Source organism: Phalacrocorax carbo, chromosome 5, assembly GCF_963921805.1.
Source record: "Phalacrocorax carbo chromosome 5, bPhaCar2.1, whole genome shotgun sequence".
In the NCBI taxonomy this organism is placed as follows: domain Eukaryota; kingdom Metazoa; phylum Chordata; class Aves; order Suliformes; family Phalacrocoracidae; genus Phalacrocorax; species Phalacrocorax carbo.
The window spans coordinates 46,607,855-46,622,193 of NC_087517.1; the positions used below are offsets into that span (position 1 = coordinate 46,607,855).

General features: G+C 38.9%; 1 protein-coding gene across 1 annotated transcript in view; it reads right to left on the reverse strand.

Annotated features, from left to right (window-relative positions):
* The window catches only part of HSD17B12 (hydroxysteroid 17-beta dehydrogenase 12), a 98,326-nt gene that overhangs the window by 9,723 nt on the left and 74,264 nt on the right, over positions 1–14,339 (reverse strand). Inside the window, exons 7-9 of the mRNA XM_064452313.1 lie at positions 11,062–11,096; positions 5,543–5,624; positions 810–875 (exon numbers count right to left, since the gene is read on the reverse strand). Of these exons, the coding sequence (XP_064308383.1) occupies positions 810–875; positions 5,543–5,624; positions 11,062–11,096 (183 nt within the window). The remainder of the gene's footprint in view (positions 1–809; positions 876–5,542; positions 5,625–11,061; positions 11,097–14,339) is intronic.

The following is a 14,339-nucleotide window of genomic DNA, read 5'->3' on the forward strand; positions in this document are numbered from 1 at the left end:
CACCACTGTCTTCACAGTATGGTAAGATCTTATACCACCTTTATCAAACTGACTATTGCTCTGGAGAACAACAGGTGTAATAAGTAATGAAAAACTCAGTGTTTGCAACCAAAGCTGGAAATTCCAGCTACGTTTTGGAAGGAAACCCTAAGAGTATGTGAGAAGTGATATCACAGCAAAAAAATGATAAAAGTTGTGAGAGGCTGTCTTGGTTTGCTTTTATGCCCCATCAAAAATTATTAAAACCATGGAAGGTAAACAAATGGGGGGGTGGGGGCAAAGCAAGACTCGTTAGTAATGTGGAAAGCCAGTGCTAAAGAAAATTTAATCAGTCCGTTACATATAAAAGGTCTTCGAGGCTTTTGTTTGTTCTTGCTACTATGCTTACACTAGCAGTTCATTCACTGACACTGCAGGGAATGGACTACTACTATTCAAGGCTTTTGAGCAGTTACCCATTGAATCTCTGTACAAATGCTTTCCAAAAGTGCATTCCCGTAGATTAAGGTGTAGAAAGATGTTTGCTACAGAGTTGCACACAGTCTTGTGGAATATTTTATACTTAAAGGTTCAATTACCATCATCAGCTAATTAAAAAAAAAAAAGACCACACCAAAAAAAAACCCCCATGTTTTTTGTTGCTTCAAGATGCATTGTTTCAGAGAAAGCTGCTAACGGGATCAAAGGAAATCCTTATCCTTAATCTGCGTCACATCTTCATGAATAAGAGAATATGCTGATTCCCTTTTGTTACCAAGACACTAATGTTGCTGTGGTAACTACACTTACATGAAACAAACTCTGCTCACCTGCACAATGATGCCCTTGCTCTTGTATTCTGCATGGAGGCCTCGGGAGAAGTAATCCACAAAAGCCTAGAGAGAAAAGGGAAATATGCAGCATGCTATGCATTAAAATGGAAACAGTAGTTTGCAGGTTTCTGTAAGCATATTTGAATTGCTATTTATAGCTCCTGTTTTCAAAGTGAAAAACCTTAGGTTTTCAGAGAAGCTTTACGTATTAGAGCAATGTCATCTGAATAGAAACCCTGTGCTTACAAAGCATTTTTACAGAAGTGAGGCTCAATCTAAACAAATAAAACCTTTTAACTTAGAAGAAAAAGGAACTATATTTGTTACATAAAGCCTAGTTAAAGAAGGAAAATAGACTTTGTATGTTCACATTGTCCACTACTTGCATCACCTCCTTAGACTTTTTTTTTTAAAGAGTGATTTAAGTAGGTTTCTCTTGTGCATTGTTTTTAAAACATAAACATTTTGGCTTCTGCCTTTACATTTTTTAAGAAATGCTACCCTACGGTGATACCTCTTATTATTAAACAGGTCCACTATCACAGGTTCTCTCCCAAACTTCTGGAAATTTTAGAAATTACAAGACTAAAAGTTGCAAGAAAGAAGTGAAAGGGCTTGAAAGGTGGATGCTACTACCTGCCTTCAAGATGCCCTCACGTCTGATACAGCCACCTCCACAACCACAATGAGAAGGTATTGTCCTAATAATCCAAGACTACTCAGCAGTTCAAACCAGCATAGATTCCCCCTCCCTGAGTTCTAAGCCACCGTTCCACTTTTCCCTGCTGCAGTCTACCGAGACAAAATATCAGGTTCTGCTATGTTTTCTTGTTTCAGTGAAACAATTACAGCCAAGTAGGATGAATTGACTGCCTTCAACTGAAGGAACTAAACTATCTTATCTATGCTTGAAGCTAAAATAAATACTAAATAAATTAATTCAAGTATTTAAGAATCAGTTGCTTCAGCCCAGTTTCAAAAGAAACAGCAAGCTCTAGTACTGCATCTGCTTTACAGCCTTCCTTTGTTGACCATGTCACCACTGGATTAACAGAAGCCCGAACTAAAACCAGCACAATACAGCTTGCAGTGCCCAGTGTTTTTCCTATTAAGGTCTATCTTCCATCTTACTGTTCTTTCCTTTTCCCTTTCCTCCAAGTATAAGTTCTTAATGAAATCCAGTATTCAACAAGCCTCGCAAGCAATGATTCAAGTGAGCTAGTCATGCTACTGCAACAATAAGGCGCTTGCATAGATGTGCAAACAATTCAGTGAAGTCCCTGAACACAGTTGCCAGATATGTGTGATAACTGCACAGAGTATATCAATAATCTATTAAAAATAAAAACCTATCTTGTGTAAATCAAAGGGCTTTGATCATTCAACTATCTAACTGCTTCTACGTGACAGAGTCCTGAAATCAGTTACTGCTCCAAATACAGAGAAACAGTATGAAGAGACTGTCATCTCTACTGATGGCAAAGAGCTTACGATAAAAAGAATGTTCCTTTTACATAAGAAAAAGCAACCTCCAGTATCCAAATAAACTTTGGAGGCTTTCTTCCTGAAGAATTTTTTTCAAGACAAGGTGGGTTTTCTACCTCCAGATCCTCAATCCCCTCAGCAGCCTCTAACTCAGAACAGTCTTAAGAACATAGTCTAATTAAGCATTCCCTGAATGAACAGATAAACATTGCATTAAGAAAACTTCTTCTCCTTGGATATCCAGTAACAAACTCAAATACTAAAGAAGTGTGGGTGGGTAGGGCAAAATCATATTTCACTTCTTATTAGTATTAATGCAGGTAAACAGGTAAGCCTGTCAAAAATAGGACTATGACTCCTTTAAAAGTGTCTCATTTCATTGTGAAATAGGGAATTCTCCACGGGAAGGTTAAAGAGTTGGGCTGTGTCTATTCCTGATAATTAGCCAAAGCCATTGACTTAGACCTGAAGGATACTATGCTTTAAACTCTCTCTATATAGATGAGGAAAAAAAAAGCCTAGAAATTGCAGATTCAGTCTTTCTATAGCTACATTAAGGGAGTCACTTTCATGCTTACTAATCTTGCTGTGGTATAAGATGAACAGTGCTGAGAATAGGCAGATTATTTAACGTGTAATTCAGTTTCTCAGGGGGAGGGGAGGAAATATTTGAGATTCTCATTGAAAAAAGACGAATCAAAGCAGTGTAAGGCATATTATCACTAACATCAGAAGCTCGATTCATTTCATAAAGCTGAAGGCACTGCCACAACGAAAGTGACCCTTGTTTTTATACGAAGAACTGTGCTCTCAGGAACAGCTATTTCAAGAGCAAATTTTGTCAGCTAAAACTAATTCAGGCTTTCATGATTTCTGAACTTAAATATCCCCTCCTTTAGTAGGAATAAAATAGTGTGCATCAATTGCTTTCTGGAAATACGAAGACATTACTGAGAGTCTAGAGGAAGAAGAGGTCTGTTCTGACATGAATGACACTACTGAAGGTTTGTTCATCCTGTCAAGGTTCTGCTTAGACTCTGAAATCCTTGACGTATTTAAGGTAATTACCAGATGCACCTGAAAAAGCTTAGTGCCATACTGCTTTAATACCAGTGTAAATGTCTTTTGCATTTAGTTTTATCACATATACTTCAGTTCCATACTGTGTACCCATATTCTGTCTTTACAGCATTAACTGGAGACCTTTTAGGTGAACATTTCAGAAGCCCCTATAAGTATCTTTGGAAAAAAAAATAAGACCAGCTGGAGAAAGACAAAACTGTCCCAGTGACACAAAGAGAAAACACAGGAGATATATTTAACATGAAATATAGATCTAGAGTAGTAGCTTATGTGCTGGTAAAATAAACCAGCCTATTGTGGAACAAGATGAAATTTCAGTAAAAGGAGTGTTTGGCTAAGTAGAGAGCTCCCTGATGAACTAAAAATGGGCGTATGAGAGACAGAAACAAGGAGAAGTAACAAAAGAGAAACATAAAACATCACTGGGTATTTCGGAATAAAATCCAAGCTAGGAAAAGACTAGCCAAGGACATTAAGGGTAGCAGTAAAGGATCCTACAGATACACTAGCTTCAGGAGACATTTCAAAGAAATGGGGGTCTGTTGATGGATTAAGGGAGACAACCTAGAAGTAAAGGATAGGGAAATGTTAAGGTATTCAGCACTTCTCTTGCCATGGCACAGCCAAAGCCTGCTCATATGCCTCTACATGCACCAGCTTTGTTTAACAAAAAAGAAAGACAGGCAGAGGCAGCAACAATTTAGGGACTACTCAGAGATATTCAATATATTCATATCCATGGTGCCACCATGGATTCACTAAGAGAGCTGAAAGAACTAGTCTGTATGCATACAAGTCTGCTGCCTACGATATGTGAAGAACTATGGGAAACAGGGGAAGTCTTTGACAACTGGAAGAGGGCTAACATATCCCTCCTTGAAAAGGCAAGAATAATCCCATCAGCTTTAATTCTGTGGGAAGATCATGGACACACAAGGGACAAGAAGATGCATCAGAAAGTCAACACAGATTTACCAACAGCAAATCATGTTTGACCAACTAAATTGCTTTTGGCAATGGAGTGAACTAGCTTTGTAGATGAGGGAAACAGATTTTTAATATATCAAAATCGCGTGTGTGTGTATATATTTTTTTTCACTTCAGTAAAGCTTTTGACACCATCTTCCACAGTATTCTCATTTGGAAGTCAAGCGGATATGTGCTGAAAGGACAAATTGCTGGCCAGACTGAAAATTGGCTGGAGCACCAGGCTCAAAGGGCCATGATCAATAGCTTAACATCTGGCTGATAACAAGCAGAGAATCCTACAGATCAATACAGAGGCCCATATTCTTCAGTGTCTCCTATCGGCAACCTAGATGATGACACAGAGCACATCCTCAGCAAATTTGCAGATGACAACATTAGATGGAGCGGCTGACACAACAAGGCTTCAGTCCAGAGAGATCCTGATAAACTTGATTATTGTTAAACATCATGAGATTTCTTGACTGGCAGAGTGAAGCGCAAAGTTCTGCATACAGAGTGGAAAACATTATGCCTTAATTTTGGTCAAGTAGCAGCCCTGCTGCAAAGAACCTGGAATTTATGGTGGCTCCCAGGGAGAAGATAAGCCAATAATCCACTCACTGCAAGAACATCAAACGACATACTGGGCTACGTTGGCGGGATATATGCTTAGCAGATCAAGGGAAGTTGACTATTTGGTAATGGTGAGGCCCTAGAGCTCTATCCTTTCTCTTACCTGTAACGCTAAACTTAAGGCAACTAATAAAAAAGGAGGACAAATGTTTGCTTCCAGCAAGAACAGAAGAGTCCTACTTAAATAAATATATATACATATATATTGAAGATACACATTTTCAATAAGATTGGGGGAAAAAGTTTCAAAGTCAAAATAAGAAAGTGCATTAAACTTCATCGCTGTCCTTTCTCAACCTCACATGCTTGGTATGCTAGCATCCTTTTCCACGTAAAAGTAGAATGCATGACGAAACATACAAACTAGTCATTTCCATGCCAGTAAACCCTTGCACTCATTTTTCTCTCGACATTCCATCTTCTGCTATTGGAAAACTTTTAAGTTAGAAACTCAGTACTTTTAGTTCATGAAAGCACCACTAGATGGACACCAAAACATTCATTCCTGTAGTGTTGGCTTATGTTTGACACCTGATTTCAGTATGAAAAAGAACACTTACCTTGGTTGCGGCGTAAAGAGTCAGCAGTGGAGTTGGATACATCCCAGCAGCTGAGGAGATATTCAGGATTACTCCTTTTGATCTAAAAGGTGGTGAAGATACGTTATCGTTAAATAAAGTAAACATCTTTCATGTTTCAGAAAATTACTGCAAGCCTAAAGAAAACCTTTAGGATGCAACTGAGATTAAGATCTTTTTAAAAACCCCAACCAAACCCTAAATTGAAATTTACTAATATGACTTCAAGCACAATACAAATAATCAAGCATCTGGTATAAATCAGGAACAACAAAGGTTAATACAGCAAGACAATCGAGCTCCATACACACATACACACACACACACACACAGAGGGCTAAACTATGCCGAACAAACTGAGTGAAGCTGGCACAAGTCCAAAAGACAACTTCTAAATCTCAGGCTAAGTGGTAGAAATGGCAACACAAGTTTGTTTTATAATTTACACTTAAATAATCCTTTTCATCTTCTAAATGTTACTTCATGATCGACCTGCAAGACAGGAAATACCTGAATCTACTGCTCAAATACAGAAGTGTTTTAATACAATATGGAAGATATTCAGTGGATGGCTACAGAAAATAAGAGTTGTTTTACAGCTGTATTACAGTAACACTGAAAGTATTCCATAATAATTTTTAGGTAAGGACACCAATCTGAAATTAGCCACCACCTGCTCTGCCAAGCACTTCTAAAGCATGTGCAGGTAGGACAGAAAGTAAGACTCCTGGGACTTCCCAACCCACTGACTGATTTTGAGCATGTCTATTTACCAGTTTTACCTACAAAACCAGATATATTTAGTGCTAGGTAGGGAAAAAAAATTCGTTTTAAAAGCTTCAGGCAAATTAGGGCCAGTATACTGTTCGAAGGTGCTACCAGACAGTCCAACACAGTGAAAGATGCATCTCCGCTTCTTCTAACCCTGTAGTAAATTCAAGCCAGTTTACCTGAACGTACTACAAAGTATGCTGTGTTTAGTGCAGGGTGAGAACACTCACACATCTCAACTCCTACAAATTCATGTATGAGTTTCTCATCGTGTTTGTTCCTCCACATATACCCTATGATGCTGCTGCCACAATGACTTAAATAGCCATCTTGAAACAAACAGCTGAGCTTAAGTGACCCTAAAAAATTAAAACAGTGTAACTCTCTGAAAATCATGACAATAGGTTCAAACCAACATGGCTTCTGCCATGATACAAGTGTGAGTTAAATCTGTGGTTGATTCACCACTAGAAATGAGATGGCTAACGTGACAGAAAAGAATCATTTCTATCATTCAGGATTTCAAACACCTTTGCCAAAGTTTATTGTATTCTTCAGGAGTTATCTGCAAGGTTTGGTCGGTGAAATGAAGTAGTAATGTGGATGAAAACATGTAGTATGGAGAAAAGACCAAATATTAACCATCAATTTTCACAACAGCAAAAGGTTAACTGTGGATGCCAAAAGTTTTTCATACCAAGACAGGTGGTGCTTGTGATATTTATTCATGAGCTCAAATGGGGATTAGCAGTGAAATGAGTATTCATGCCATTTTTAAGAGATTACCAGATTGGAGAATACTATAAGGAACTTCTTAAAGAGCTCAGACTGCTATGTGAACAGAGTACAGAATGGCAGATGAAAAATCAATATTAACAAAACCAACAACGCATACTAAATAAAATCATGTGAATTAAATCACAAACCTTGCATGACTAAATCAACTATCTGCTCCCTGGAAAACCTGAACAAAGTCCACAAGGAGTTCTCTTTTGTGCAGCAGTCACCAAAAACAGCCAAGGAACAGGATGGTGGGAATAGGGACAGATCCACCATGACTGAAATTCTGTATTACAGTTTATGGAACACTTTTATCCCTCCAAATATAGGACAGAAATATTAAGAACCTGATGATTTAAGAAAGGGAAAAAGAAAAACTGATATATCAATGAGATGAAAAGATTGGTTGAATTTAGCTATTTAAGAGTCTATTAAAAAGCAGCCATTAAAAGAGTATACAGACTAATGAATGACAAAGATCAAGATCTTGATTTATCCTCTCAGAATACAAGAGAAAGATGACATTCATTTAAATGAAAGACTGAAATTTAGATCCGATACAAGGAAGTGCTCTTCCCATATTCAGACTATGGGAGTACTTGCCACAAAATTTAACTGGGGACAAAAGCTTAACAGGATTCAAAAAGGGGTAAGCATTTATATGGATAAACATGAGCCTCATGCTTTTAAAACAAACTGAAACCTTAGAAGAGAGGTTGGCATTCCAGCTGTAAAGCACAAGTCTTGCAGCGTCTGGCTAGACTGCCACTTTCCAGCAACAGTGACCATCATCTAGGTGCAGTGAATTAATGTTCTGACCCAGTGAAGAAAACCGTCTTGGAAACACAAAAAAATTAATAGCAGCCCCTTGCAGAAGCGCCAAGTATTGGTCTCTTTGAAGCAGGCAACAACACTGTGGATTTTGTGGCTCATATTTTTTCTTTATGAACAGGACAGTCCTAGCTCATAACTTAAAACTCCCAGATAAAAGGAAACTGAGAAGTGTCCATGTAGGGGGAACACTTTCAATTACTCCAATTACAATTTTGCTTCTTAGAGGAATTGCAAAAGAAATGTCTTTAGGGAGGCATCTGAAGAACTACACAAGCATCAGTGCAGCAAAAAGAAACCTTGGCTCCATCCAACTCAACTGTGCACTTAAAGAAAGTTGGTCAAGATGAAGAGAGCCAGGCCCACACCCTCTCACCTCCCCATCATTCTACCTTAAGCGGCCCAGCGCCAGGGAGGCTATATTTAGCCATCTCCCTGTTGCTGTGGCAACCAGTGCCTGCTCTAGCTACACGCCAAGTGGAAAGAGCAAGCTTCCTCTGTAATATAATTATGCACTTTGCTACTTCCCTGGCAATAAATACCATAGTTTGATATTTGTCTAGAAACAGTCAAGTGATTTTTGGTGGTGGTAGTGGTTTTTTTTTTTTATCCCAAAGACATCAAGCCTCAATTTTCAGTGCTATGGATATCCCACCTTAGACAATAGCCTAAAAATTTACAGAGGAGCTGCTCATTTAGGTGTAATAGGAAGCCACAGATTATAAATTGTCACTTTAAGTGTTCAGAGCACAGGAAAGGAGCCACAGCAGAGAATCTCCATGCCATTACCAGAAGTGGCATTCATCTAATGCTGCTATGTTTATTATAAATAAAAAGTAACAGACACACCAAAATGCAGTTGTGTTTTGTCCTTACAGACCTGATGCAAAAAAGCATGTAAAGTCTGCTCTACTTCTCTGATTGTCTTGTAATGTATTGCCATAAAACCAACACTCAAACATGTGAAAGCACGCACTATAGCTGCAAGATGTTGTGGATGTACTACATCCCATCTATCTACTCAACATGCTATCTTCCCTGAACAAGTCAGGAATAGTGATGGGATTCCTAGTCTACTTTTATTCTTAGAGCCTGGAGCCCTTTTTCCTAACCTGTGGTCCCATGTGAGAAATTTATGGTTGGCCCAAAGAGCAGCCAAATGCAGCTACCATTCGTTCATGCTCTTGGATTTGCTGGACAGTCATGTCTGTAACCAGTTCTGTGGTTACAGACTCTTAGCGATGTTAATGGCCTGTGAGCTATGACTATGCAGGAGTTGGCAGCTGCAGACATTGCTTCTGTGCACTGCAAACCCAACTGACTTCACAAAACCAAACAAAAAATGGAAGCTTTTTCAAACATTTTCCCCTGGACAGAAACCAAGGCCTTCATTCAAATGGAGCAGTCAAAGTACTCACACACAAGAAAAAAGTTCAAGATGTGGTTCTTTTTTCTTTTTTTTTTTGAAATCACTATTAACTTTTTCTTTCCAAGCTTCTTAAAGATCCTTGAGATTCCTGAGGTAATCATGTACTTAAGAAAAGTGAGAAGGAAAGTGACATGGTGTACTCAAGGGTAGTCAGAACCAGAAGTCAGCAGAATCCCAGTTTGCTGCCTTTCATTCAAATCATCTTACCCAGGTTAATACATAACAGAAAAGCATACACAGGATATTCTATAAGTAGAATATACATCATTCTGTCCTAAGAAGCCAAAGAGATCAACTCTGCCAAATGGATAACTACGATGTTTCTTTAGACAAAGAAGAAACAGAGGCAAAAAATCGTTAGAGCTTCAAAGTTCCAAAAATTGATAACAAAACAACATTAAATCCTTAGAAAGCAGAATGGCTTTAGTCATGTTGGCATCTTCAGAGGGCGGTGGTTTCACAAAAGGCAGGTCCCTTTATCAATAATAGTACATGGGCAAGGAGTAACTTTTGACTTACAAACCCTGAGTAGCTACGACCACTGTACTACAATCCTCATCCTCTACTCCAGCTTTATCTGGAAATATTATACCCCCACCAAAAAGCTGTGTCTTGGGTCATCTTTTCTAATTCAAGTTTCTTTCCCTAAAATAAACTCCTCCTTATCTCCTGATTGCATAACTAAAACTCCACACACCATCACCCTGATGTGCTAGACCCTGGCTCCCATACTAGCCACTAGCTCTGACAGTTCGTACCCACGAAGAAACTTCTAGATGTGAAATATTTGCTCTGCATCTGTGCAACACTTGAATAATTGAATCCTGATCTGCAATGAAGACTCCCAGACAGTAGGATGATACAAGAAAGAACAAATTTTTTTCTTAATCTCTGTCGGATTTGGAGGTTTGCCCCATACTCCTACATACTCCTACATACATACATACTCCTACAGTATTCTTTTGGAGGCAATACCCTGACGACTGTCACACATGGCTCTTCACAGCTTTCCTCAGTATTGCGAGCATAGCTCAGACCTGAGCTAGGGCAAACCCCGGCAAGCTGAGCTTAGTCCTGCAGCAGAGACGGCAAACAGTCTGCAACAGCCAACATCAGCTAGGAAACAGCCTGGAGGGACTACATGGAAACCGTGCACCTTTTAGTTTTACCTGGGAGCTAGCTAGGAAATCAGTACACGTCTTCTGTGGCAACAGTTATGTGCATTAACTCTTATTTTAAAGAGCTGGTCTCCAATTCTAGTTTTCCAAATGATCACAGACTTCCCTCAATATACCTCCTACTGTATAATGAGAACGTATTCTTTGCATCCATTTTACTTACAATGACTTAGAGAAATAGCCTTAAGAAGGTTATTCCCAGGAACTGTAACCACCCCCTCAGAATAGCAGGTTGTTGAGTTAGTGCTGATGAGTCAGACGGGCTTTTTAATTCTGTTCTAAAAGGAATCACCACAACAGTGGAGAAGGGAGAGGAAAAATAAAAAGGGAATCGAGTGGAAAAGGCTTCCACTGTCTGATGATTCATGCACCATCAGCGTGACTCACCCAGCATTACTCTGCCTTTAAAACATGGAGACTAGGCTGATTAGTCACAGTAATGAATTTTTCAAGAAAGGATTCTCCCCTATAAATAATGATGACTTTGTCTGGATAGTGTTAGCGTGACTCACCTTTCCAGCATGCCGGGCAGCACCAATCGTGTCATCTGCAAAAAGAAAACATTCGTGGTGGCTGAGAATGCAGACACCAGACAGCCAGAGACCAAGGGAAGCCTTCCCTTCCTCCCAGAAGCAGCTGCCACCCCCTCCACCCCAACCAAGGCTCAGGGAAGCAGAGACCATACTTTGCGTAGGCAGTTTATTTTTATTACTTGGATAACTTGGCTCTGTCAAGTAGTGTGCACACTGAATCTGGTGAACGCATCCAGCTAGTAGCATAAGTACAGTAAGAGTAAATTTAAAAATAATAATTATTTAAAAAATAATCTTTGCTGCTCTGCAGCGTCCATGGCCCCTAAAGAACATTAACACACCAGAGTACTATGGTACATGTATGATCTCTCTCCCCCCCAAAAAAGCACCCATCTTCCTCAAGACTAAATTTACCACCTACGCCAAGACTCAAGACAATATCCAACTCTATGATTCTATAATTCTATGATTTTTTGCTAGGCTTACTGAACTGCTGATTTTAAGTTAAAAATAAATTGTAGAGCAGCAGGAGGCACTGGACAGAACTAGTGAAGACAAATTTCCTACGTTATGTTACCTATAGAAGACATTTAAGGCTCCAAAACATTTTTTGCTGATTACACAGATGTTTTCACACTGAAGAACCTACACCCCCACATTGAAGGTAGCCTTGCAAACCTCCCCACGCTTTGGAAGCTCCTGCATTTGTTATGACACTGAGCGATCTATTTACAACCTGATTGAAGGATTCTCCAGAGCAGCAATCCTAAAACTAGCCTCCCAGTTGCAGACAGAGCAGCTCTGACAAGGGAAACAAATCAAGCATTGATACAAACTTTGACAAGTTTTTAATTAGCTGAAATAGTTAATTTTACTACTATTAATGACTACCACTCTAAAATACAATTTAAATCCAAAATTTCTGCCTTTAAGAAATAGTGCCATCAAAGTTCAGCTTGCACCATGTCCTACCCTGCCCCCAACCAACCCTGTTAATAAATGTCACAGCACTGACACCAAAGACAGATCAGACAAGAAATGTAAATTGTTACCACTTTTCACATCTTTAAAAGGTGTTCCAACAAAGTTCTTGAGAACATAGTGTGGAGGGGGGAATAAAATACTAATGGCACCAAAATATAATGGTACTCCGACTGGCACCAAATTACCCTGATAGCTTAAACATGAAATATTCGAGTAGTATGGGAGACAAAACATGCGCACACAAAAAAAGAAAGCATCTATGGGAGCACAAAACACTTGTAAGCACTTTTTTTTAAATTAACAAAGAAACAAATCTTATTGTAGGAAGCTATTGCTAATACTATCACCACTTCATTAACCCTTATGTATGACTGAATCTGGGTTTGGGTTTGGTTTTTTTTGTTTTTATTTTTTAAATTATAAAACATACCGTTTCAGTAATTAAGAGAAAATCACAAAAGAAAATAAAAGAAAATTTCAGCTGATTGCAATTGACACACAAAGAAAATGGTAGAGAAGGGCTGTGTTTTGTATTTTATTGGCATTTCTCACTTAGAGTAGATTCTGCCACCAGCCATGCTGCATGACGCTTTGTTAAGGGACTGTACAGGCAGGAGTTGAACAGACCTTCTTTCATGAAGTCAGCTGTTGAACTATTTAACTCTCAGCACTGCCCCAGAAGTCAAACTACATATTCAGAGTTGGTAAACATCATCAAGCTAAATGGATCTGATGCAATTTCAAAAAACCCTCTAACATTAAGTCTAAGCTCTAGGTCAGTATAACCTCTAACATTAAGTCTAAGTATAGTTGAGCTTTTTCATACACTAATACTTCAAAACAGATGTGGAAGTCACTATTTCTTTTAATATTAAAGAATAAAGAATTATTTGGGCTGAGTTTAAGAGTAGTTCAAGACTGGCAGATCTTTTATCTAGTGCAGACTTCATGGCGTCTCCCACAGTTCCCTTGGCAAAAAGCAGGATACTATTTCTTGCCTCTAAGGGCATGGTAATGCTGCATATCATCTCCACAGATTGACACATGGATGTGGACTGCAATTGCCTTCCCTTAGGCAACGCATAAATGGTCTGAAAATAACAGTGCAGGATTTCCCACTGTAATGCAGAGGGGACCCCATGTTTGTAAGTTCGTTATAAATCCACAAAAATGCATTCATGGTCTGAATCAAAACTGCAGCCCACCAAGCAGCTCTAACTTAGCTTACCACAAACCTGCGGATTACTACTGAAAGCCAAATGAAACCACAAAAAAACATGCTACAATAACTGTTTGACTTATATAAATTAAAAAGCTAAGAAGCCATTGAGCGCTGAGATAGAACAATAGGTACACAGTTCAGGTAGAATCCAAAAAGTCTCTCACCATCAGCTGTGTTAGTCTGTTTCTAAAGGTCAGCTGGACAGTCAATTTTTTTCCCCCCACAGAAGAAAAACTGGATTTCATACTTTACATCACTTCCATTTGTTACAATTATCCTATCTGTAATTTTACCTCTTGCGATGTGTGAAAAGAGATCATGAATATATGTATATTAAGTATCCTTATGCACAGGAGAAAAAATACTGGTTGTTTTTTTTTTTAAAGAATAAAATAACAGAAGGCAGCTCTGAGTCAGTCTCACCTCACCCAGCCAATTCCACGCTCACACTGTTCCAGCAGTGCAAGAGCACTAGTGGGAAAATGCTGGCAGGGCATTCTACAGCCATATTCGGGTCTGGCAAATTTATACATTGTACACATGCATAAAGTGTTCCCAGCATTAATTCAAAGAAAACAATATAGAGCAGAAATGTAGTTTTGTCACTAATAAAAGTGTCCATACATGCTTGCACAATCTTTATCCAAAATAGCCAAACTGGTTAACACCCTTGGTCTTCAATAGCTGTAACCTTAGACATGCCATTACAAAATAGGCAGCTCAGCAACAAACATCTAGGATTGAATAAGCACAGTCCAGATAAAGAATCCAATTTTTAGCTAGGTCTTATTTAGAGATAGCCAATTGTGTAATGGGGTGTATTTCAGAACCACCAAAGCATTGCAAGTCTGAGTGTGTAGGAATTAGCATGTAGGATGCCAGAGAACTCTCTGACAGCATTTCTTTGAAGGCAATCTGATAAAAGTGGCAGGCAACCTAAAGGAGAGGTTGGGAACTACCCCAAGAGGAGCGCCTTCAGTTAATGGTTACCAAACTCACTTAGGCTTCCTTCACATTCCCATTTTCCCCTGAATGAATACTACTTTACACA